Below are 25,801 nucleotides of genomic sequence, written 5' to 3'. Positions count from 1 at the left end.
ACATGAGTAACTGGAAGTCCGGACTAGAAAGGTAAACAAACTACCATTGAGTAAAAAGAAGCATCACTCGCAAAATGCAGCAAGTGAGGGACATTTTATCCTGATTATCAATACTCAAATATGTTTTGCTTACACAAAAGAAAATTTGCCCAGTAAGACAAATGCATCTCCTTCCATCTTCAACCAGTTCTTCAACCAGTCCTCATTATGATGTGGGAGCCGCTATCAGTATCCACGATGTCACTTATCTCGCCAATTTTAAGATCATATGTAGCATCCTCGAAAGGCTTCTGCATTTGTCCCCGACCAAATGGACCTGGAACATTATTTGAATACAACTCCATTAATCACTACATCTTTCACCTTCCCTTTGGACACTAAGTGAGCATACATCTAACACAAAGACAAACTTCAGAGACCACAGCGAGGAGAACAAAAAAGAAAGACAAGAAAATAAATCTACAACAGAATAAAACAAAATTCTCACAGTAATCAACATTGTTTCATGATAAGACAAGGATGTCAAGAATGCAAAATGTAAACCAATCACTAGCCATGTACACTATGACTATTCCATAAAGAGAAGAAAAACAAGCTGGATAGCATATTAAAAACGACATGAGATTAAAAAAAAAAACCATAGCACCTGGTAACATATAAAGTAATCAGGACTGGTCAATTTAACCATGATATAATGACCCTTTAATGAATGCTTAAAGGTTCAGTACCATCGTTTAGGAAATAGGGAAGCAACATAATACATCTTCTATATTAGTATATCTGACTTGTGCGCTTACATCGAACCAATGACTCCCTCTCCAGGAAATTTAGATTTGTCATACAAAAGCAATTTAATAGAAGTGTCAAGTTGCATTCAAATGAATCACAACAGCTCCCAGATGCAAGTGTGATTCCCATGAAATTATTCGAATAAGGTAGGAGTAGCACCACAAGGTAAAGATATGATAAGAAATGAAATTATTATATATAATGCAACAGTAACACCACTTAAAGATCAGTTGCGAGAAAACAGTTTAAGATGGTATGGACATGTGTAAGGTAGAAATAGCGATGCGATGGTAAGAAGAATCAAGAGAATTTGTTTAGGAGAGAGTATGAAGTGAAGAGGTAGACCTAAAAATACATTACTTGAAATAATAAGAAATTATATGAATTCAATAGGAGTGGATGAAAGTACGATGCTACATAGAAATGTACGGAGGAAAAACTAATACACGTAGTGGATTCCCATTGATGATGGTGATGAGATGATGAATGGCGAAAACGAACACATTTTTTGGGATAAAAGCTCGAATGATGATGATGAGATGCAAACACTATGCTTGATGCATAGAGCTAATGTCCTGTAAACCAAATTTGCAGCATTACGGGACTTTTTATGCCACAAACAAACGTCGGAGTTTGAGAGACATGATGCATAGCATCTAACAAGAGACTAAAACCATGAATTAATTTCAATAATTCTATAAATATTTGAACAGAGAATGGCCGTCTCAGCAAGAATCTAAAATTAACTTCCCTGTAACTTTGCTATGCCAAACTCATGAGTAAAGACAGATGCAATAACCTCCATGAATACCATTAGCACTACAAACTTCAGTGGATAATTTATAAGTTCTAACAAGAAAATCCATTCATACTTCAGTTAAAAAATCACACGAGGAAAATGATACACAGCATTATTCCTATAATATCAACGATTCAAGTTTCCGCAATGAATTAAAAATCAGATGGGGAAAAGCAAGTCAGTCAATGCGAATTTTCAACCAAAAATTAATAATCTGAAACCTAAAATGAATGCTTAAAAACAAAAACCCTGAATCAGATCCAAACATCTCAAAACCCAAAACCTAACTAGAACTCCGGAAGAACCAAACACAAACATGTTAGACTCGTTAATCAACAACTCACATACATATCTAGATTCCACGCATCGAACAAAATTAGAAAGTTACTATACAATGAAAAGAAAGAGATAGAAAATATGAACCGACCGAGATCGCCGCCACGTTTAGCGGAGCTACAGTCCGAGAACCGGCTAGCGATGTCCTCGAACTTAACCTTGCAGGAAACTATGTCATCACGGAAGGCTTTGAGCTGGGAGACGGCGCTCTCTCTGGTAGTGTTCTTGATGACACGGCCTTCTGGATCCTTCCACGACGCCTTCCTGCGAGAGCCCTCGTGCTTTATGAGGATGTGAGAAGCCGTCACTTGATTAGCCGACGCCATTTTTGATTACTTTTCGCTCCTCACTCTTCCTCTCTTGTTTTCGCTGCTACTGATGCCGCTAACTTCGCTGCCGCTCGATCTGCCGATGAGGTTAAAGGTGTTTTTTCCTCTCCCGATCGGACTCTAACTTCGCTGCGGTGTGAGCGTATAGCCGTTCCCATGCTCACAATCTCCACTTGTCAACGTACGCATGTCAATTGTCAAGGAACGACAAATTATTCAATAGTACTTTTGAAAATGGAGATCATTATGGTGTCAAATTCACAATTTTTTGTGATAATACATGGTTAGTTGAAAATGACGATGAGCGGTTTCAAATTTCAAAAATGTATCGCCATATCATATATTAATATAGTGTACCATAACCAATATTATGATGTCAATTCACGAGTTTTTGATAATAACACATGGTCAAAAACACATGGTTAGTTAAAAATTGAGATATATTATGATGTAAATTGCCTATAAATTGACCCCGTCCATGCACTACATGAATTGACATTGTCCCATGCTTCTGGCGCACCACATCAATGTATGCCATAACTACAAGTATACTTGATCGGGATATAACTGAAAAAAGAGAACAAGAAGAAGATGATTGAACAGCTAACATTACTTTAAATTCGTCTGCCAAAGATATGGTTAGTATAGCCCTCCTAGTTTGCACAATCAAAAGTAAAAATGTATAGAATATCAGAAAATCAGATTTCTTCTCCTACTCATACATCTAAAATCCTAGATGGAGAATGAATTTTTACATTTACCTTCTCTAATCGCGAAATGTTAAGGCAACTTTCTACAGTAGATACTTAAGTCATTCTTATCTTTACAATAACTAATAAAGACAGTCCCACAAGAAGAGCTACTCCATGGTTTACATCCAGTTACCACAAGCATTTCTTGAGTGTTCAGACTTGATGAGGAAACTCCATAATCATGCGTATTCATAAGTCGCTGTTGCTTTCGGTGGCTGTGTTGCGCCATCAATCGCGCTCAATTGTCTTCTTAGCTTGATAATGTGAGCTTGCACCTATTAAATTCAAGAGCCATCAAAATGAAATCCCCACAAGGTATTATTTTCATTTCCTCTTGATAGGCAAAAAAAAAAACATTAGAAAACGAAAAAGAAGGAAACTAACAAGTATACAAAAGTGAAAGTAAAAAGAGAAAGAAAGTGGAAAAAAATAATTGTAAACAAAATGCAACTAGGGAAACGTAAGCCTAGTTCCATCTTGAACAATAAGTGAATTTTCAATGGACTACTCCCAAGATACCAGAAGATCCATTATGCAAAAAATGCAAGTTGAGTTACCACAATTATTCTTCTGCCGTTCAAAAAAAGCTACAAAGGGCAATTACAAAGAGCAATTTTAAATAAAAAAATTTTGAACAGTACCATGAACAATGATAGAAGTTCAAAAAAATCCCTTTTACACTAAAAGAATGCAACTAAACAATTCAAACCTGCTGACGAGCTGCTGCAAGTTTCAAAAGCTCATCCGCCTCTGAGAAATTCGTGAACCACTGACTAAGCAAATGTTCTTTGGTGTCACTTCTCTCCTTACGGTTCATATCTTCAAATGGCACTGCAGAAAGCCAAATAGAAAATATGAGGACATACAGAATACAACGAACACGATTATCTTAAAAATAAAAAGAACGCAACAAACATGACAGAGAAGAAAATGTTTACCAGGAGTAGGTAAATTAAATCCGGCAGGCAACCGGGGGACTATTACAGCAGGATGATTCTGCACACGAGCCAAAAAATTCTCAGAAGGTTCTGGAAAAACAATTTCATTGTAGGATTCCACAACAACTGGTTTTTTTGTTGTCTGTGGACCAGATTCATCTTCAGGATACAACTTCAAATGGTGATACCTACAAATGTTCAAAAAACCATTGCTAAACATTTTACCACCGCAAGTGGACCGAGTACTAGACTCAGAAAAATACTCACAAATCCAACTGCTTATCACAGACATCTGCATGGAAGCAAAGGGATATGGCTATTTCAAATTCACCCCAGCCACACTCTGTTAATTCAAACGGAGGGGAATCAACAACTCTGGTAAAATTATTGAAACTGGGATGCAGTTGGAATACAACTCGCTTTATCACCACACTGAGATCCTCATTTGTTGCCCCACGAACGTAGACAGTCCACTTATGTGACTGAGACCTAATTGATGAGAGCAAATGTAGGAGACATTTGTGAAAATTCATAATGCGAGCAGACAATTCTGGATAAAACTAACACGGTAACAAAAAACTTACTCACTAGCCTTTCGCCCAAGGTAAAATGCGATTGTCCCATATACTATAGGAACACTAACTTCAGCATCTTTGAGTCTCCTTCCTGCAGGCTGATTCAAAAAAAAAAGGAAAAAAAAAGGTAGCATATGCTATTAAATATATTATGATAAACAATCACCATGATGATAACAACTACATGAATTACACCAACTGAATGTACTAAAAGGAAAAAGTATCATTATTTTGTTTTGAATGGAAAATGGAAAGAAGAAAAATAATCATGCTTATGAAAAACATTCAGCATCTCCGATCCTAGGCTCGGAACTCAATCGCAACAAAAGCTAAATAAAGATTCTTCCTATTTTACGTCTCAAGAAAGGTTAAATATCTTATTTAACCACAAACGGAACCACCAAAGTTAGAAACAACAAATTACAGCTCTCCATAAATAAGATTCTAATCTTCCCACAGAATAGGTATACAGTAAAAAAGCACTAAACAATTTTCAGTCCTCTACTAGATGATTAAACAACAAACCACTCATAGGAAGAATTATGCATGCATAAACCATAACAACGGAACATTATGGCGCAACATATTTAATAATAACAATAAAAAAAAAAAAAGCAAGCCAGTTTTCAGTCCCTGCAATAAACAAACCATAAATAATCCAGAGAAGCGTGAGATTTCATACCGGTGACCTCAAAAATAAGTTCGTTTGCGTGGGATGACTAAAACGTAGATGTATCCAGAAATTTAACTTCAGCAAAGAAAAAAGACTACCTTCTTGTTGTCGCTATCGTGAGTGGTTTTAGCCAATTTGAGGCGCTGTATTGCACCATCGTCAGCTTCGGCCTCACCTTGTGTTGTTGCAGGCAGTGATGCAGCGTTTGGCATTTTCAGCACTCGCTGTCGCACCAGACTAGGGTTTTAGGACCAATTTCTACGTTCAAGAAATTAGAGGATTTGATTCTGATGAAATTCGCTATTTCTCTCTAACCGTCGTTTAAACTTTTAACCCTCTTTTAAGTTTTAACTATTTCCCTTCTTTTTCCTCTTTTCTTTTCGTATTCAGCAGCAGAGGCTAGTGGGCTACCGTCTCTGATACTCTTACATATTTTTTTATTATGGTTAGATTTTAAATTGTAAAAGATAATCTTATACTGTAAAAAAAATAATGATCTTACCACCTAATTTAAATACATATTTTCTATTGTTTCTTTTTTCCCTTCCAACCTACAAGCTCCCTAACACGAGATTTTTAGTCTCGCGTGTCTACCATTTCACCATTGAGGCATCTTAAAAATGAATTGTATCCCATGAATATGACATCTATCTAGTGTGATGTATAGAATATATGACAACATTGGAGTATTTTTATTGATCGGTTATGTCATATACACCCCAGTTGGACTTCAAATTGCTTTGATTTGAATGATCAAAGATGTCTTCAATCTATTCTATCAAAAAGATAGAGCAATCAAACTTATTTATTGGTTCAATAGAAGTATCAAAAAAAAGGGGCAATAAGCCTATTTCTTTTCTTTTTTTTTTTTATAAAGAAGCATATTTCTTGATTCCATAGAAGTCCAAAGAAACGAAAAAGAATAGGATCCCAAATAAAATAACGAGATATATATAAATAAAAAAAAAAATTTTAAAAAAGGCCCCAATTACCCCTATCTTAATCCTAAATAAAATGTAACGATTAAAGATGGTATTTTATAGTTCATTTTCCCCTATAAGCATTCTTATGGTTCGTTTACCATCCTAAATTTAAATAAATTCAATTGTAATTTCAGTCACCTACAAAATGATCCACATGAATAAAACTGAATTAAATCAGATGAGAGACTGAATCTTCAATCCATGTTAAGGACCGACACTAAAGTGAAGACCGATATGGCTGTTCAGCATGGAAGAGAACCATGAGTAGATTAACATATGCCATCAAAGGTTTTTTTTCCCAAGTTCCAAATGAATAGTGGATAGCTTCTCATAATTCTTTCTACTCTGGCTGAGGAATTGAGTATCACAAGGCAGCCCAATGTTTCCAATATCACATAACCTTTTAAGGATAAAGAACAAAGAGAAGATTCAAGAAATGGTGAAGGGATGACCTCTGAACTGTAGAAGCTACATCCAGAGTAGCGCGCCCTAGAGCCTGAGGAGAGAGCCTGAGGAGAAAAGGAAGGTTATGGTTGAGAATCAAAGCAAGCTTTACGACAGAGAAGCGAAACTGCATTATAACAACACAACTACAGCCATCAATGCTCTCTGGCTTCAAATTTACTGACAGCATAAACAGTACTTTAAATAAAGTATGGGGATTGAGATCTTCAAATACATTTTTGAATTAAGTATCTGAAACATATGGCAGAATCCAGCATTCCTCGATTACACACACTCTCTCTGGCAGACTGCCAAACTGTATGAAGAAAACAGCCGCCACCCAATGCAGAATACAAAATGCCCAACGATTAGATATATGAAGCACTCAACGCCATCACCTTGCATTGTTCATTCATAGCTAGAAGCTGGGCCTCTTTTTTATCAAGAAGAGCACTTAACCTCACGTTCTCTTCCATAAGCTTCTGAACTTCTGCCTCTTTCTGCATCTTCTCACCCTCCAATTGAGTTGTCTTTGCAACTAACCTGCAACACAACTTCTTTTAGGTGACTAGTAACAAAAGAATTTCTAAATGAAAAGTATTTCCGTGTGAATGAGTATCATAACTGCGCCCAACGCAATTAAATCTAGAAATCCCTTAACTGCCTCAGTAGATTATTCAACTGGAAGAGGAATTTCCCAGACCAAATCCACATGGCATAATAAGCAGCTGAGAACACAACCACCACCATCCAAAAGGAATATCGACAGCTACCAACCACAAGTTCTGACAGAAATTTCAGAATAAAGGATGGAAATCTGAGACCAAAAAAATAATCTCCGATAATCTAAGGCAGGCCAGGCCAGGCCTCGACTCTTGAGGCATAATCAAATGTTACTATTACCCAAACATGACATTAGTATATTGCTACTCTAATTCACATAAAGCACTTCCCTACACTCATTCCATATGGAAGTGCCTCGAAAAAGAAATCCATGCTGGACTTATCATGCAATATTAGAAACCGTAATCATATAATTCATATTGTTAGAATTTTGAAATGTGAGTTATCAGGCAAATAGGGAGTCTAACAACTTCTGAAAAATCTGTAAAGCAGACAGCTACAACCCTGGAGAACAATATGAAATAGGGAAGGGAAAAAGAAAAAGAAATGAGCAGAAGCATCAAGCCCAAGAGAGAGTTTGTTTTTTTTTTTTCATGAGCAGCCCAAGAAAGTTAGAAGTCCTTTTTTTCTCTGTTGAAAAAGAAACTAACACGGTAACACCCAATAGAAATTAAACTCTGAAAGTAATCAAGGAAACTTCAATTGAAACTTAGCCAACTATACTGACCGTTCACAGAGCCTCTCAATAGTTTGAAATTGCTTCTCCGATGATAAGAGAGTTTCCCTTACACTTATGAGACTGCTAACATAGGATTTCAATGACTCAAAGTCACTCTTCACTCGACAAAGCTCCTGTTCATTTTCTGCAGCTCGTTGCCTCTGTCTAGATGTTTCTTCTACCAAATCCTCAACCCTCTGGCGCATTTCATTCAAAATGCTATTTGTTCCCAGAGCAAACGTTTCCATCTCTTCTAATTTCAAAGACATGCCATCAATTTGTACAGACTTCTTTCTGATTTCTTCCTGTCCTATACTTACTTTCTCCTTTTCAATTGCAGTTTCAGATTCTGCCATGACAACCCTCTTAACAAGAACTTCCATTACATCCGTGACCATCTGCACAGACTTAAGTATTTCACCAATATAAGCTCCATCTTGGTCATCCAAGGAACCATGGAGCTCACTAATTTTAATCCATGTTTCTTCATCAGGACCATCAAATGAAGAAAGATCAACATTCCTTGACCAATCAGATAAAGGTGTCCCATTTTTATCAACAAGCCCAACCTCTTCTAACTCTTTGATGCCACACGATGTACTGGCCAAATGGGGTACAGCCATGATTCTTGCTTTTGATCTCAAGTACGTCAATAATGTTGCAGTAGTTTTCACTCTTCGCCAAAGAAGGTCTAACTCTTTCTTTGTATCTTCTTCAGAACTTTGTATTCTAGCCTTCACCTCCATAAGCTTTGCTTGTAATACATCAACTTGGGACTGGCGCCGCTCCATCTCCTGCTTCCAAACTTCATGAGTTTCGCTCAGCTGAGACTTCAAACTTGACAAGTCAACATCTTCCTCTGTTGCCATGCCCTTTCCTCTGCGGGATATAACAGGAATGAGTACTTCAAGTTCAAACCAGTATAAAGGTTATATTTAATGAACTCTTTGGAAAGAGAGCACTCTTTTATGAAGCACAAAGAGCATTAAATATACATTCACATATACCTCTAAAGTATAGCTGACCCATGCAAATAAGTAATAACACTCATATAAATTCATGGGCATAGGTATCCTCACTAGATAACTAACCTAGTCAAGAGGGTCCAAAGCGATAGTTGGCAGAAAATTCTTGCTTGGACCAGAATATCTATTCTTCCATTTAACTAAAATTCCAAACTCTATCTCATAAAGCTCATGGGAATTCATTAACAGAAGGATGTGGCCACCTAATTAGACGAATTTGGGCGCATCCGAGGAGATTAAATTTTATCAATACAGAATCATCTATTGTCCACTAAGCTGGAATTCCAAGGCTTACGTAGTAAACTCATATATTTTCAAACGCACAAAGATCCTAACAAGCTAACTGACCATAGTCAAGGGTGTTCAAAAGGACAGTAGAAACACATGTTACCGAAGCAGAAATATGATCTCCTCCAATAAACTAAAGCTCCTATGTTCACTAACGCCATTTAAGCAGTCCATAAAAGATATCGTGATTCAACAATGATCAAAGAAAACTATACAACTTTCACAGTCTAGCATTCACATGCTTCAATACTTGCACTCTTTTTACCGAGTCTGGCCATCTATAAATAGTTTACAACCACATTATTAAGGAGAATTTTGTTTGCTTTTACATTATTCTTTAAAATAAGCAGAAGTAGATGAAATATGCAATTCCAAACTCAACCCAAGTCTAACATTTGAGAGCTACCCAGAAATCTGAGAAACACAACACAAACATGATAAATGCGTTTCCAAGAGACACCATTTTGGCCACTATCATAGAAACGTTAAAACAGAAACATTTATGTCCGGCACACCTAATACTTGATGATTGCAATTTGCAACCACAATTCATTCGAAAAACTTACAACCAAAATAAAATACTTGATCATCTGAAAGTAAATATGCCACAACCCGGAAAAAAATGCCACCATCGCGATCATGAAACTCAATTAGAAGATCGTAATTAACAGCACTTTAAAAGTTCTGGGTTAGCTTTAAGAAGCCCTAAACGAACCCTAATTTTCGTCAACCACAGAATAACACAACGCTAAATGCACCTTCTTCCTAATCAAACCCTAAACCATCAACAAAACAAAAATAACACTAGAATGAGAAAAGAATAAAAGACAAACCAAACGTGTTGGCGGAGACCTTGAGCTAGCCAGAAAGAGCAAGAGAATTGTTCGAGAGAGAGAGGTCTAAGGCTCTGATTGGAAGGGAAGGTTGGAGAAGGAAAGGCCAAAAAAGATGTTTTTATTGAATGCGATCGACTATAGAATAGGAAAGGTGCGCTGTCGAGGTCGACGCGACACCTGTCTACAAGGAAGATCAGGCCCTTTGGTCCTGTTTGGGGGAGATGCATCTGATGCAAAATGTCATAAAATTCAGCAATGATGGGAGACTTACGCTTTTAACAACAATGGATGGAGGCGTTACGTAGACACAGTAGTAAGTTATTTTTACCCAATCTTTTTAAGTTAAAGTTATTCAAGTGTAGCTTTTTTATTAACATTTTACTAATTATACAGGTTTATTGGATGCGTATCAATGTGTACCAACTAACAAACAATAATTCCCTGTTTGAGATTATATTCACGACTGAACTAAGACATAGACATGTATTAGAACGTGTTATCATATAAGAGTGGGTCCGTGATGGCCTGACTCTTGGGTTCCCAGTCACTAAAAAAAAAAAAAAAGTGTAGCAAGCATCGGATTTGGGTTTAATTTTGGCGGCAGATCTATATATGGAAAACTTGATATAAAAGTGGAAAGCATATATGGATTAAAATTTGGGCTAGCCCATTTGCTGAAGGTGGGCCTTGATGGCACGCTCCATTTAGGGAATGGGTTTGGGCTGGCCCATTCGACGAAGGGTGGGCCTGGGTGGCACTCCTAGGACTATTATTCGAATCCGCGAATAAATATAGATAGTCGTGTATGTTTTTTCTTTGGAATTGGTGGGGTCCACAAAAAGGAAAAGCTTGTGGCTGGGGCTTACTCTCTCTCTCTCTCTATATATATATATATATATGTACACTATTGTACATGTGTATATAACTATATATGATGTGATTATATGTGGTTACAAGTCTCTGTCGTAGCATTAAAAAGACAGAAAGCAAAGAGCGTACATAGCAGCAGCCTAGTAGTCTTGAGAGAGAGAGAGAGATATGGAATGGGATTGTGATGTGGTGTTTAAGAGATATGGAGTTGGAAAATAAGTTCAAAGTAAATGATTACCCCAAAGAAAAGGGAACCTTTGCCTCCGCACTGCACACTACTAGGCCCTAATGAGGTAACCATCCTCTCATGATCTAAATAGGATGAGAGAGAGAGAGAGGGGAGGGGGATTGCTTTACAGGTAAATCCAAAGAAAGCCCTTTAAAAAGTTTGATCAAAACAAACAGAGAATGAGTGAATGACTACTACTTCTCATTGGGGCCAATGACCCAGAAAATTAAACAAGAGATATATGATAAAAAACGCACACACACACACATACATCTCCATGGAGATACTAGTCTCTCTCTACTCTCTAGTATCTAGAGTGAGAGAGAACAAAAAGCAATGTAAATGCATGATAAGGAGAGGAAGATCTCATGATGGCACTGTCAATATCACACACAGAACAGAGACTCACAGCTGGAGACTCTGCTCACTCACAATTTAACAAGGAAAGGAATTGTATAAAAATATACAAACCCATTACCCATCTCAGGACTGACTGTAACAAGTTACAACTCAAAACATATATGTGTATATGTATATATCATGGGGCATGTAATGATGAGACTTTCGAAAAAATTCGATTGCAAGGAACAAGAAACACTAGTTTCCAGGAAAATACTTTCAGTCTTGGCTTTGTCAGTCTTTTCTTTCTTGTACCCAGGCCACTTGAGACAACACCAATATTTTCATGTAGATGGCTGCAGGCCTACCTACAACACTGAATATTGTTTAATTAGAAGATGTCCTAGGTGCATTAGCAGTAGAGCATTAATTAATTGTTGGATTTGGCTTTGTTTAGTGAATGAATGTTGTTTATGTTTCTTGTACCTAATCATCAGAAGATCCAGAAACCATGACAATTCCTCTCTTGTTTTAATCACTTTACATTTGTCTTGGGGGGCGTGCTTGGACTGCACACATGGAGGTGACAGTCAAATTCTCTAAGCATTAACCTTTACTAGTTTAGTCTTTTCTCTCTCTCTCTCTCTCTATCCCCATTGTTTTGATTTTGATCTATTTTCTCAGTGTCCTGCTTCAAGTTACAGAGTATAATTCTACTCGTTCCAGTAACTCTACAATTCAACAGACTCTCAAATCTAACAGAGTGATGTGACACAACTCACAAATCGTTGGATACGAATTGTAGACCCTGGAGAATTATAGAGCTCTCGAATCTGATTCTACTACCGTACCAATATAAATTTATTCCTTGTCTATAAGAGAAATAATTCAATAGTATACATATTGTATGCAACATATTTGTGATGGATCATACTTAACACAAGAGGGGGGGGTGAATTGTGTCCCCAAATTCCGATGGGAAACTCTTTTTATAATTTAAAAGGAAATCAATGTCAATTAACAATTAGTACACAAATTTGGACTCTAATGATTATCCTAATCAATATTCATTCCAATGCAAGATGTAATACAATATGGTGAATGATTAATTATCAAATAATCAAGGAATTGCAAAAAAACAGATTTTTCAAAAAACACACTGCGCACAGATTTTACAACTCAAATTTCACCTAGCAAATCAAGTCAGAATTCAATGAAATTTGGTATGCAGTATCATAACACCCTAATGAATACTATATCAAAAATTCGGATTAAAATTCAAACTCTAAGGCAGTCTTCTATTCACGGACAGATTAGGGTCCAAAAAATTCTGCAATTCAAAACACTTGTCCTAATGGTTTAGAGAAACCTCCACTAATGCAATTAACAACCTCAAGCAAATGATCAGCACACAAGGGCAGAAAATCAGTTTTAATGCAAGGTTTTGCAATGACCAAAATAGTTTAGGAAGCAATTAAACACTTAGTCAATCAACAAGCAAACAATGCAATCAAGAAAATTTGACACAACGATTTATAGTAGTTCGGAGATCCTTCTCCTACGTCTACTACCTAGGTTCACCAACCTAGGATTTTCCAACCTCCACTAAGGATGTGGTTTTCTCAAGAGCTCCACAAAACTCACAAGGGTTTTTAGGTCACTCTTAAAACTGAAGATTTTAAGACAATCTTCAAACTTTACAACCAAGGGTTTCAAGCACTCCCTTAAACTCAACCTCAACAAGGTTTTTGCCCAATGAAGGGACTTTTACAAGTGTTCGGTATAAATGGTTCACTCAAGGTCTGCACTAAGCAATGGGGTTGAGGAACACTCAAGAATCACAATATCACCTCACGGGTTGGATAGAAAATGAAGAATAATGAGGATTTTCGAATCTGAAAATCAGAAGCCAAATGAGAAGCACTCCCTCTTTGCAAAAGCAAAATAGTGAGGAAGCCTTTAGAGTGGCTTGGGTAGAAGCTTCGATTCCATGACACGAACTAGCTTGAAAGCTTTGAAAGCAAGAATTTCTTCAATATAGTTTTGGCTTCACCACGTTGGAATGAGGAGGAACCCCTCTTCATAATTTACCAAGCTCTTGTGATTTCCACCATTGGATCTTTTTCCATCTTCAAATCTTGACCTTCAATTACATGTGCATATCTCGGCCATTGAATGAATAGATCATTAAATCTTGACCTTACAATATGTAGCCGTTGCACTTGCATCATTTTCCAAGTCTAGCTTTGCAAGATTTGAGTTGTCATGTGCACTTACAGCCATCTTTGACCATTTGATCAAACTTGCACCAAATCTTGGCCTTGGTATCTCCAACGATTGCCTGCAAAATATGTAGCAACTTGCAGCCATCTTTGACTCCAAAAATCAAGTAAGATCTTCTTTTAAGTCAAAAATTGCAAGCAAGAATGTTGTCTTATGCACAACCATTGGATTCACCTTTAAATGGTCATCTTGACCCTTCAAGTCTTGTTGTAATCTGATCCATTTATAATTCAAAACAATTCAATCTCGACCATAGATTAGTGTACCGTTGGAGCTTGTAGTCTTCAAGAATATCTTCATAATCTAAGTCTTGTCTGGTTACAAAAATATACTTCCTCATCTCTTACAAATTTCAACCATTGCATTTGTCCTTTAGCTTCATCAATTGTCTTGTCACAAAAATCTGATCATTGACCTCAATAAAGGAAGCATGTGCAAGATCTTGTTTGATGAAGACAAGAGATCCTTCACGTGACCAAACATGTCCCAATAGCAAGGCTGACCCTTCACACGTGCTTGCAATAACAATCTTGAAAAGACCTTGTTGGCAACTTCATAGCTAAGCAAATTTAAACATGTATCTCTCTTGAATTCAAATGAGCTCTTTAACATTCCCTCCAATCTTTAAGCAAGCTTGGTCTCTTGATTTCAAATGTGTAGAGACATTTTCCAAAGCTTGAGACATCTTCTAGAACATTAAATCAATTAATTTCAACTGCTCTAGACTTCATATACTTGGTCCGTATAGCCTTCATGCACAAATGTCTTCATGTGGCATATATTGCTTAAATCGGACACCTTGTGTAACATTTAATGTCCATGTCTGAATCTTGACTTCAAACTCTGAATTTGGCAGCACCAATATATCCATATTATACAGCCCCAAGGTTAATTCCAATCATCAATCAAAATGCCTTAGTGGAAGGTTGATGAACATATGTGTTGAGATCCAAGCTCATACTTGAAAACCGGACTTCAATTCACTTGAGCATACTGAATTCTGAGTCATATGAGACCACAATGATGATTAACCTACAAGGAAATAGGAGGTAGAACTCCCCAATTGCATGTAAGCTCAAAGAGTTTCATATAGAACGCATAGGTTAATTACATTAGAAAAACAACCCAGAAAATTCAAATTACTGCATGATAAATCATTTATATGTATTAGAATGTCCATGTAAAATTTCATAACAATCGGAAATCGTTTGGTCACTCAACCAAACAAATAGGTCACTAATAGTGAAACCGATAAATTCTAAGTGTAAATTTAATGTCATTTTGCAAACTCAGTGTAAATGACATTTTCTCTTGAACTTTACTGTGTCAAATATGTTCATAGTGATGAAACTAAGATGCACACTAAATTTCATTTAAATCGGAGTTCATTTGGTTCACCACGTTCACAAAGAACACATATGCACAAAATTAGGTAAAACCTAGTTTTGGCGGAATTTAAGCATATGATCAAATATATATGTGATGCACTTAATTTCTCATGATTATAGTCCTAGAACATATATTAGACCTTCATGTGCATGTGGTTCAAGTTTCGAGTCATTAGGACCTAAGCAAGATAAATTATGATCATTAGAAGATTAATGCCCTAACTTAGTCCATGTATGTTTGTTTTCAAAACTTAATTTCCAGCACTATCTCAAAAATATATAGATATCAAATTCTCATAGAGATATGCATAAGCCTTCATTTAAGTGTATATGCACAATTAAGATATTAAACAATTAACCAAATAACCATTTAAGCATTGTTTTCTAGCATTTTAGGATATGTTCAAGTCACGCATGCTCACACACATTTTAGTATACAATCATAGACAATCATCAAAAACACAATGTTGACCTAGACACTAAGTCTTGGTCCAACAATTTGATGGATTTGAACTTCGATTAGACAAGCATTCCATGCTTACATAAACCATTTTTGACTAAATGACCATATCAAACAGCTCAAGGGATTTACTTGGATGTGATTTCCATCTATGTCGAGTTCTAATACAATGTCAGTCAATGGCATGGCATCATACGAGCCATGAGACGAGAATTCTATATTCTAAAATTCAAGAGAAATTGTAGATGGTTCGAAAAGAAACTACCTTTTCGGGATTGAAGACGACTACTCAAAGGTGACTAATATATACAAAACTTGTTCCTTTCTATTGCAATGAGCTTGTTACTATCACTATCACTTTCTCAACCCGATGATTCTGCAAAATTTTCAGAGGATCATGTATATGAGCTATTAGGATATATAGTGTAATCAAAGCAATTGAGAAAACTAGAGAAAACACTGATGATAATAGTGAAAAGATTTGAGACAGAAAGATGACACTACTACTACTACTACTAGCTATGCAAGTCATAGCTTAAAAGGAAATATTGAACATTTTTCACACTATTGCCCATCCACACACTCACAACTAAACTAGTAAGTACAAAATTCTGTGCTAAAAGACCATATCCCCATTAAAAGAAGAACTCAGAAAAACTGTAGAAATAGTATGTTTATTTCGTATAATTGCCTAAGAAATTTGTACATGACACAATCTTAAGTTAACCTAATATAAATATAAGGTAACATCCCCTCAAACTCAAAGTGGATCGACAAAAACCAAATTGAGTTTAGAAACAAGAGTGTGGGTGGACTTTGGTGAAGAGATTAACAGGTTTGGACAACAGAACTGATAGACTGCGGTCGGAGACAAACACAACTCTAAAGAATCAAAATTTTTATTTCATTCATTATTCTTTATTTCAATCTAAAAACGTCTCATTTAGCAATAGGAGAAAGTACAAATTGTACCAAAAGAATATGACAATATCTCCATTAAAAGAAGATCCCCAAAAAAAGGAGAAAAAAAAAAACCAACTCTAAGAATCAAAAGTTAATGGCATATTCATTCATTCATTCACATTTTTCTCACAAGCCCTCTTCTTTTTTTTTCTCTCTCTTTCAATCCAAACATATCATCTCATATGTCTCATTTTCTACATGATTCTCTCTTTTTTCTATCTGCAAGTGTGAAAAGGTGTCATAATTAACCATATATACACATACGTCGTCATGCCTTTTGATCCAAGTAATTAAAATCCTCTGTTACCCTCTCCAGCTTTCTAAGCCCTCTTTTGTCCCTTCCCCTTTCTCATCTCTCTCTGTCAACTTCACCAGTCCTTCTCTCTCAGATATTTCTCTGATCCTCTCCCTTTTTATAATCCTCAACCAACCACACCCTTCATATCTCCAAATCTCAACCTTCAATTCTCTCTGTTTTGTGTCATGGACCCCCAACAACAACAACAAAATGATCAAGATAGTAGTGGTGGCAGAGGAGTTGGAGGATCTTCATCAAGCTATCTTTGCAGGCAGAGTAGTACTAGGTGGACACCCACAACTGAGCAAATAAGAATCTTGAAAGACCTTTATTACAACAATGGAGTTAGGTCTCCAAGCGCAGAGCAGATACAGAGGATCTCAGCTAGACTCAGACAGTACGGTAAGATTGAAGGGAAGAATGTGTTTTATTGGTTTCAGAACCACAAAGCTCGTGAAAGACAGAAGAAAAGATTCACTTCTACTGATCATATTCTATATCCCATGCAAAAAGCTTCCACTACTGGTCTCAATACTTGGAAACCTGATCAAAACAACATTTCTTCTACCTCTGGTGTTGTCTCTTTCTACTCTATTTTCAAATTTTTGTTCTTATTTTTTGTGGGTTTTTCGATTATTGCATGTTATTCTATGTCAAGTATATATTTGTCACTACTGCAGGGTTTTCTTCTGCAATATCTCCTCCTTCAGGTGATGGGTTTGGCTCTGTTGGACAGATGGGGAACTATGGCTATGGCTCCATGACCTTGGAGAAGACTTTTAAGGCAAGTTATGGGTATCATCTCCTTCTGGGTTCAAGAACAAATCAACCATTTTTGTCCAAATTTCTAAGAAAACAACATGAGAGTTAATATTTCTATATAACTAACTAACCAACTATTTATACATATATATACATATATTTATATTTCTTAAAGCAGGGATGCTCGACATCAGCTGGAGGAGGAGGGAGTCATGACATTGCAGCTGGTGGAACAAGAAGTCAGAACTTTGGATTTGTTGGTCAGGGAGATTATCATGCTTATAATTATTCACAACCCTACATTACTGCAACTACTACTCTCTTTGATCATCAGAAGAGAAGGTTAATTGACTTAACCCTTGAAGAACATGGAGAAGAAGAAGAGGAGGAGGAAGAGGAAGAGGAAACTGCACCAGAGATTGAAACCCTCCCTTTGTTCCCTATCCACAGTGAGGACATCAATGGCTTCTGCCACAACAACAAGTACTACTCTCACGGCCAGTATTACACCAACTGGTATCCGTCTGGTGACGGTACTGGCCGTGCTTCGTTGGAGCTCAGCCTCAACTCCTACACCGGAATATCACCGGATTAAATTCCAGTCTTGCTTCTTCGTTTGCCCGAGTTTATAGACGATGTATTTAATTAGGGTAATTGTGCATGTTTTATTAAAAGTTAAGAGTAAAAGTTGCCACGTGTCGTCTATTGAACTAAATATGTACAAGTGTTTATTTGATTAATTAGCTAAATTTCGTGGATTAATGAACGTCACTTTCTCAGACTGGAAGTATCAATTATATGCATGAAGTCTGCAGTCAACAAGAACATTATCAGGATCGGACGGCTATCAATCTCACGCGCTAGGATGTGCGTTAGCTTGTGTTTCTCTACAAAGAGATTTTAGGTGGGACGTTTTGAGAGATTTGGGGATATGGAATTCCCTAAATTTTACGATTCACATCCGGACAAAATAAGACAAATTTTTAAAAATAAAAAAATATATATATATCTGGTATGATGATGTGACACACCTCCTAAACTATTAAATTCAAATTGTATATTTTAAAATTTTAGACAAATTGCGGAGCCCCAGATTCCCTTTTAAGAGGGTTAGAGGGACTTGTGGTTACTTTTTTTTTTAAACAAGTTTGCCCTTTCAACTTTTAATATTGGTCTAAACTCAAATCGTTAAACTCGTGCATATAGAAGTTTTTCACCTGACGACATGATAAGAGTTGAGCCAAAGCCCAATGCGTGATTACTAGGGTATTGGTCCCAGTGATAATCGAACTCAAAATCTTACAAGTCCATATGATTTAACCCTAGAAAGATTCATCACTAAGTTATCACCCAAGTGATTATAATGGATACCATATGTGACTATTATTTTAATGAAGATGAGCATGGTGCCAGTATCGCCTATGAGAGTAGTTATTTGTTGTGAAATGTTGAATTTGAGTCATAAATACCATCCAAAGAGTGATTCAATCACCACAACCCCAATAGAGTACCAGCCGACAATCTTCTATGCATACGAAATATGAGTAAATCTTACATTTAATGGAACTTTGAATCGGCAATTTCTTTAAGAATGGCAACTCTTTCCAACTGGCTACTACTCCCTTGGTCTATATGTGAGTACTTTTTTTTTGGGAAGAAAATAACTAATTAGAACTACAGACTCGGGGATGAGCAACCCCTACAAAATCAGTTCGAGGAAAAGGAATACAATCATGAGATGCCTCGTGGAAGACATGAGTCCCTATGCACAAATTAAAAACATATACATATATATCTGTGTGTATACATAGAGGAATTCTCATATGCGCACATAATTTACGCGCTTATGTTTTCACCGTTGATTTGAAACATATGGGACCCAAATCAATGGGCTCCACTTGTCATTTCACTCATCCACATACTTAAAAAGTTATGCATATTTTGAGTACGTAAATTATGTATTTTATTATTATTATTGCTATATATATATTGTGTGTGTATTTAGAAGTGAAAATCGGCAGTCCTTTATTATTATTATTGCTGCATAATATACGGAGAGTATATATTTTGAAGTTTGAACCCGCATCGTAAGTACTAAAGTACAGTATATTTAGATGATTTATGGGAATGAAAAGTTGTCAATAGATCGTTGATATGGGCCTACTGGGGCTGGGCCTAGTTCTATTTAGGGTTGTCTCTGTTTTAATTAAAAGGTTTAGGAAGTGGGATTTCAATAAAAATGTAATTAGGTGTTTTTGGGTGATGGTATAGTAGTCAATATCTCTGGAATCAAACACTGTATTCAGTATCCTTGTGCCCAAACACTGGACTTTAACCTAACTCATCCTGTCGTCAAATAAAATTTTTTGATGAAGCTTCTCTCGATTAGGCTGCTGAAAATAGCACAAAACAGAACAAAAGTGGTGATGCATATAAAGACGCTCAACAAATTGAAGTCAAATGTATTTATTGCCATTGCTGCTATCTTGTGTAAGTGTCTTCTTCATGAGTAGGCGGTAGGCCTTGAAGGTTGAGAAGGTCTCCATCAGAAAGATATGGGATGGATGCATTTACTTTATTTGGGTTGACATTTTGTCACTCTTCTGTAGTGAGGATGGTGAGTCCCCTGCCGTTGAAGGCATTGAGAAATTTCAAGGAAGGAAGAGCAAACATGTCCTAATAAGGAAAGTATAGACAATACTTCTTCCTGTTCATGACTTGTGGATATATATATTCAGTTGAAGATCCAAGAAAATCGCTAAAGCTTTTGAAGACTCTCAAGCACGTAATGTCCAAGACCAGTAATGTGGAGTATTGCATGCATCATGCTTCTGAACCAATTTTGTCAAAATGGGATGTAAAGGCTTTTCCTTGGTGAATTTTCATGCTATTTTCATCACAAACAGTGTTGTGAAACCCAGTGTGTTTTTTGTCCTGACCATCTCAAATGTTGAGATTGACGTACATGATTTCATATGAATCATTTGGGTCATTTCTTACCCCGACTATCACAAATGTTGAGATTGACGCTCATGATTTCGTATGAATCCCACAATTTTCACATTCATCATGTACGTATCTCAACATTTGTCCATCTCTATCACTTGGGATAGCTAAGACAAAAAAAACACCGGCCTTAGCATTTTTGTTTCATCACAGCCTCTTTTGAAAATTCTTCTTCTCTGCAGTAAAAATTCACAGAAATATGGAGAGAGAAAAAAAGAGCATTCATCCAATAGTCAAAAGTCACAGTTCACAACTAAGAGCTTGATCAGAAAATCATAAGGGAAGCCTGTATTTATAATGTAACAATGAATACTCAAGTTCTTGTAATTTTCACAAATATTACAGTAGAAATATAATTTGAGGAAAAAGGGTGGAAAAACTCAATATGATACAGCAAATGGATACCATGCCGGTACAGTCAATGTGCAGCTCAGCATCTCCAAGAAACAAACCCATCAGACGAGCAGTCTAAAGCTACAGAATTCAAAGTAATTGGGTTCCATCTGTGATTCAAGCCAGTATAACCTCGTTAATCACTAATCAAACAAGAACCCACCAACAATTCAGCAAAAATAGCAAAAAATCATTCTTAGCTACCCCTTTTGGCAAACTGAAACCAACTTCTACTCATATGCATCACCAGTCATTATGAAACCTTTGACACACCTATAATCATGTACACAAATAAAATAACCCCTCTACATTAGTTGAGAGAAACTTCACAAGAAAATACTTGCTTCAAATACCATTTCAGATCCACAATCGAACATAGCTGCGTGGATATTGAAGAACAGACGGGCCAATAACAAGTGTATCCCCCGAACTTATACACTCATTAGCTCTCATCAGTTGTCAGGATTCATCCTAGACCTTCCCTTATAAATAGGCCCTTGTCTTGTCCGAGTCGAGTAATGTGGCTCTGATTGGGCATAACTTCTCTGAGAATGTCCTCTGCCTTTTACCTCACCCTCTCTTCTAAAAGGCTGCCTTTTAATACGGCTGTCAGACTTAGGAGAATCAAACCTCTTCACTTCATCTGTTTCATATGATAATGGCCGAATCCCTTGCAAATCAGGTTCTGGAACAAACCCAATTGGCCTCTTTGATTCATCCATTTTTCTGAACGTGATTGATATTCTATGACATAGTAAATAAACAGAAGTCATTTTACCAACTGCTGTCACAACCAAGTTATAGAAATATAATAAATTTTGCCTTGGTACCTCTTTGTGGAAACTGCAGGAACACAATGCTTGGCCACATCAGCCCCATTTCCATTTAAAACAAGAACAGACCTAGAAAAGAACAAATGCCAACTTTAAGGCCTTGAATTGCAGCAACATGGTGCAGTAAGAAACATGAGGAAATACACAAGGCAACTACAAAGATCAGCGGAATGTAAGTAAGTTGGTAAAAAATAATACGTACCCCACAGGAAGGGGAATAGCAATTGAGCCAGCAAACTCTCCTGCATCCAAAATCTTTAAGTTCGACCCAAATACAATATTGCACTCGCCAAGAAATGACACAGTGCAGAAGGGTCGGACAAAATCATGGTTGTCAACGTGAGGAGGTATGCAATTCCCTTCTTCATAGATGTTCACAATGCAACTGTCAGGTACACAGCTTGGAGGAAGAACATGCCACATGATCAACCTTCTAACGATAACCTTAAAGAGAGAAGGCAAAGGGTCTACTGTTTCTTTTTGGAGAATGCCTGGAGGGTTGCCCATTTTATCCTGACACCATCATATTCAAATTGTAAGCTTTGCATCCCTTATTATAAACCTTATTGTCATCCAATCACCACATAATGGTCAGACAACTTAGATTCAACAAGCAACATGAAGATCACAAATGAGTAATGACGGTGCACTCACCTACCAACAGCCAATTGCGGATCTAACTAATATACAAGAAAATATCACGCAAAGAAACTATTGGAAAAACAGTCGAGAGAACCTACAGTGGCATAATTGTAACAACAACCAAACTGCATGGTTACACCCCCTTTCCCCCTCATCCACTTCTTGGGTGTTGAATAAGTCCGCTCTGCAAGAAAATTCAGGCAAGCATGAGTAGAGTCCTCCCCCTGACAGGTTAAACAAAAACGACAAGCATTTCCCTAAGAGCTGCATGCCAAGATACGGAAGTGTACATACATAATTCTACAAAGTTATGATCAGCATAAATCCAATCTATATATCCTCAAATTTACACTAGTACGAAGTAGCTTAAAGTACTAATTGGAAAAATCAGAGCAAATGAATTTCATTACAACAAACAGAGGAAATTTCTTCAGATGCCAAAACCAAGTAATGAGACTATGACAGATAGTTCACAAAGATTATCAAGAAGAGAAAACAGCATTAATCAACAGTCAAAGCTAAAAGACATATAAGAAGAAGAAGAATTACATCACTCTCACAAGGCATATTTGCCATACTTGAGAAGCAAAAAAAGAGAGTAACAGAGCGGGAAAAACAAAAACAAAAAAACACCTCAATCCACAATTGACAACTGTCACAAAGACTCAAAGGGACAACGAGGCTTAAGATCTAAGTGAATTCAATAACTTATGATGCACAGAAATGATAGGAAGCCATCACCCAACAGACAGTATCTTGCACAGTAGAATGAGCCATTTATACAAGAAATAGAGCAAGATGATCCGTGATTCAGGACATCAGTCGCATATTCATTGGTTAAAATATCCTCCACATAAATAAATAGAAATTCTCAGCATGTATCATGCTTCATTGTTTCCACATGAACTAGAGAACTAAACTGATCGTTGATAATTGACCGAACACAATCAAAATATAACGCAGAAAATAGGATATTCTCATTAGGGAATGAAATATACAAAATCACATTAAAAAAATAGATAGACCCACTAACCTTTCAATTCCCCCCTTTTGCCCTTCTCCTCAAGGGCATAAATTTGTTCAACTATTCTTTTCTGCTCTGCAGCACTAAAAACGCCATTGTGAAGTTCAAGCCCCTGAAGAATGTTAACAATCTTCCCTTTAACTCTCTCCAAGCAAATAAAATCTTTCTTCCTTTTCACATTCATGAATCGAATGTACTCTCTCTGATCCCTAGAAAGCTTAGGCTTTTCAATAACTTTCGTCACTGTCAAGTCTCCACTTAAAGGACTCATATTAACCACTCGCTTATTCAATTCAGACTCTTCCTCTTCATCTTCTTCAAGCTCATCTTCCTGTGCCATGTCAGCCCAAGATATTCGAGGACTTAGGGTTGTGTCAACAAAAGGTGATACTGAGGTTAACCCACTACTAGAAGCTTCCAAGTGGGGTTCACAGCACCCATTTGCCCTATCTTTCGCACTACCCAATGAATTAGTATCATCCCCATCTCTGCAACTACCTTGCGAATGTGTGTCACAGTTATCCTCAGAATTTTCTTTGGTCTCTTCTGATTCCTCATCATTACGAGACAAAGATGTTAAACTCTTATCTGAATGCAAAGCTTCTGCTTCACCATCAACTTCTACAATAACGTCAAAAAATTACATCGTTAAAACTTCCTATCCAATTACAAATATATTTGATAACCCCATATTAGGAAAATAAATTCCAACCAAGAAACAGACTTCCCAACAAGATATCCTAACTAACATAAAACTGCAGGCATAAAAAACATAGATCAAATACAGTTTACGAAGCAAAAACATAACCTTCCACTAAAAGTAAACGACAGTGCTTTTCCGGTCTTTTGGTCGCTAGCTAAATATAAATTTCATATGTCCAGACTCGTATATGAGCATCAAAACGCAAATATGAGAAAGATGCAAAAATACAAAAACATGCAAGCAATGATCAAAATCACCTTGCCTGAACAAATGAACTTTCTCGCTTAACAAACAAAATCTAAAACAGAGAGCACTACGAGTAATTGAAATTCTGGTCACCTGGGTCGAGAGAACGGATGCGGTCGGAGAAGATTTGATTGCACATATGACAGAGATCTCTGGAGAGGAAGGGGCGCCACCTCGTCAAGAACTCCGATGCGACACGGAGGTCTGATGGCTGGTAGTGCATGAGGAAAGGGTCTTCCTTTCTGACCTGATCAAGATCGCCTGTCACGGACATGGCTGGGTCGACTCGGTTGTTGGCGAGTAGATTCGGTAGTCGACTGGTCGCTGGTTCACACAAAACCAGCCAAAAAGGGCAGGCAAACCAAAGCAACTGGAATTTCCGAATTTGGACTCCGATAGCCAACCGACGACCACTAAACCGGAGTAGAGTAAAGCCCAATAAAAGGCCCAAGCCCAGCTATAAACCCACGGGCCTTTCAGTCATCACACAAAAATGTGTTTTTTTAGACAAAAACCACATAGACATGAACATGGACATTCAATATGAGTCTAAGATCGAGTTTTACGACAAAATAAATTGAGCATGATCACAAAGGATATTGTTTCCCTTAAGGAATCGACGGATCCAAACGGTTTGATCCTAGAGGGATTTACCATTAGCCTATGGTTAATTAGGTGCTTCCACTTCCACACCAAATACTTACACCCTTCGATGATAAAAACGGAAGAAAGTTTACATCCACCCGTTCAGTTCAATCTCTTAAGCTAATGCTTGTGAGCGATATGAATCAAGCAATGGACACCAACGTCCTCCATCGCCCAGGCTCTTCTCATCTCACCGAGAAAGGCCTCAACGACAACAGCTATGACATTATTGCTTCTATCACGTAAGGCCACGGAGATGTCTTAGAATAATTTCCACAAACAGTAAAAAAACAGCAATAGTAGTAGCAGAGACACTGCAGGCAATGATGCGTCATCACCAATACCAGTTCCACCATCTACAAAGCCAACACTACTGCGGGAATACGGTTTAGATGAGGTTCGAGGAAGCGAAGACAGCAGATGAAGGATGGTGCTAAGGTTGGACAAGCCATGAAGGCCCAAGCTTTGCCTCCGACACGAGTGTTGCAGAGAAGGGAACGGAGCTCTACACGGGAGAAAGGACTGCTCTTCTAGCTTAACAAGTTAGCCTACACTTCCATGTTTCGGTTCGTGGGGCCTTCACGCAGTCTGTACCAGATGGAGACTCC

General features: G+C 37.2%; 5 protein-coding genes across 6 annotated transcripts; 1 reads left to right on the top strand and 4 right to left on the bottom strand.

The window, feature by feature from the left end:
* Positions 1-21: 21 nt before the first annotated feature.
* LOC120012837 (peptidyl-prolyl cis-trans isomerase Pin1-like) lies at positions 22-2,476 on the bottom strand. Its single transcript, XM_038864373.1, has 2 exons — positions 2,016-2,476; positions 22-316 (listed from the first exon to the last, which is right to left on the bottom strand). Exons 1-2 carry the CDS (start codon positions 2,248-2,250, stop codon positions 192-194), a joined length of 360 nt encoding a protein of 119 aa, XP_038720301.1. The 5' UTR covers positions 2,251-2,476; the 3' UTR covers positions 22-191.
* A 480-nt stretch (positions 2,477-2,956) lies between these two features.
* Positions 2,957-5,550, bottom strand: LOC120012836 (transcription initiation factor TFIID subunit 14b-like). The gene is made up of 6 exons (XM_038864372.1): positions 5,290-5,550; positions 4,528-4,616; positions 4,211-4,432; positions 3,944-4,131; positions 3,715-3,836; positions 2,957-3,280 (listed from the first exon to the last, which is right to left on the bottom strand). The coding sequence occupies exons 1-6, from the start codon at positions 5,401-5,403 to the stop codon at positions 3,185-3,187; spliced, it is 831 nt and encodes a 276-aa protein (XP_038720300.1). The 5' UTR covers positions 5,404-5,550; the 3' UTR covers positions 2,957-3,184.
* A 1,175-nt stretch (positions 5,551-6,725) lies between these two features.
* On the bottom strand, positions 6,726-10,272 carry LOC120013699. 2 transcript variants are annotated; one of them, XM_038865591.1, is made up of 3 exons: positions 10,126-10,272; positions 7,970-8,839; positions 6,726-7,161 (listed from the first exon to the last, which is right to left on the bottom strand). In XM_038865591.1, exons 2-3 carry the CDS (start codon positions 8,827-8,829, stop codon positions 6,987-6,989), a joined length of 1,035 nt encoding a protein of 344 aa, XP_038721519.1. In that variant the 5' UTR covers positions 8,830-8,839; positions 10,126-10,272; the 3' UTR covers positions 6,726-6,986. The 2 variants fall into 2 exon arrangements, with proteins under 2 accessions (XP_038721519.1, XP_038721517.1); XM_038865589.1 differs by having other exon boundaries at positions 10,107-10,264.
* A 6,852-nt stretch (positions 10,273-17,124) lies between these two features.
* On the top strand, positions 17,125-18,296 carry LOC120012601 (protein WUSCHEL-like). The gene is made up of 3 exons (XM_038864039.1): positions 17,125-17,512; positions 17,620-17,723; positions 17,880-18,296. Exons 1-3 carry the CDS (start codon positions 17,125-17,127, stop codon positions 18,294-18,296), a joined length of 909 nt encoding a protein of 302 aa, XP_038719967.1.
* A 2,672-nt stretch (positions 18,297-20,968) lies between these two features.
* On the bottom strand, positions 20,969-24,968 carry LOC120012278 (RNA demethylase ALKBH9B-like). The gene is made up of 6 exons (XM_038863618.1): positions 24,642-24,968; positions 23,609-24,220; positions 22,674-22,759; positions 22,136-22,446; positions 21,931-22,002; positions 20,969-21,844 (listed from the first exon to the last, which is right to left on the bottom strand). The coding sequence occupies exons 1-6, from the start codon at positions 24,820-24,822 to the stop codon at positions 21,553-21,555; spliced, it is 1,554 nt and encodes a 517-aa protein (XP_038719546.1). The 5' UTR covers positions 24,823-24,968; the 3' UTR covers positions 20,969-21,552.
* Positions 24,969-25,801: the final 833 nt, after the last annotated feature.

Source organism: Tripterygium wilfordii, chromosome 13, assembly GCF_013401445.1.
Source record: "Tripterygium wilfordii isolate XIE 37 chromosome 13, ASM1340144v1, whole genome shotgun sequence".
Taxonomy (NCBI): Eukaryota; Viridiplantae; Streptophyta; class Magnoliopsida; order Celastrales; family Celastraceae; genus Tripterygium; species Tripterygium wilfordii.
Note: the sequence above shows the minus strand (reverse complement) of the source record. Positions and strands in the feature narration are given on the sequence as shown.

Bases quoted from the DNA above. Each gene is read 5' to 3' on its own strand.
- LOC120012837 (XM_038864373.1), bottom strand. From the start codon at position 2,250: ATGGCGTCGGCTAATCAAGTGACGGCTTCTCACATCCTCATAAAGCAC. The intron at 317-2,015 runs GTCGGTTCATAT...ATAATGTTCCAG, and splicing joins TAAACGTGGCGGCGATCTCG to GTCCATTTGGTCGGGGACAA.
- LOC120012836 (XM_038864372.1), bottom strand. From the start codon at position 5,403: ATGCCAAACGCTGCATCACTGCCTGCAACAACACAAGGTGAGGCCGAA. The intron at 4,617-5,289 runs GTAGTCTTTTTT...TTTTTGAATCAG, and splicing joins ACGATAGCGACAACAAGAAG to CCTGCAGGAAGGAGACTCAA. The intron at 4,132-4,210 runs GTGAGTATTTTT...GAACATTTGTAG, and splicing joins TGTGATAAGCAGTTGGATTT to GTATCACCATTTGAAGTTGT.
- LOC120013699 (XM_038865591.1), bottom strand. From the start codon at position 8,829: ATGGCAACAGAGGAAGATGTTGACTTGTCAAGTTTGAAGTCTCAGCTG. The intron at 7,162-7,969 runs GTCAGTATAGTT...GTTGTGTTGCAG, and splicing joins ATTGAGAGGCTCTGTGAACG to GTTAGTTGCAAAGACAACTC.
- LOC120012601 (XM_038864039.1), top strand. From the start codon at position 17,125: ATGGACCCCCAACAACAACAACAAAATGATCAAGATAGTAGTGGTGGC. The intron at 17,513-17,619 runs GTGTTGTCTCTT...TCACTACTGCAG, and splicing joins CAACATTTCTTCTACCTCTG to GGTTTTCTTCTGCAATATCT. The intron at 17,724-17,879 runs GCAAGTTATGGG...TTCTTAAAGCAG, and splicing joins CCTTGGAGAAGACTTTTAAG to GGATGCTCGACATCAGCTGG.
- LOC120012278 (XM_038863618.1), bottom strand. From the start codon at position 24,822: ATGTCCGTGACAGGCGATCTTGATCAGGTCAGAAAGGAAGACCCTTTC. The intron at 22,760-23,608 runs GTTAGTGGGTCT...ATTTTCTTGCAG, and splicing joins CAAAAGGGGGGAATTGAAAG to AGCGGACTTATTCAACACCC. The intron at 22,003-22,135 runs GTACGTATTATT...GTTCTTTTCTAG, and splicing joins GCTATTCCCCTTCCTGTGGG to GTCTGTTCTTGTTTTAAATG.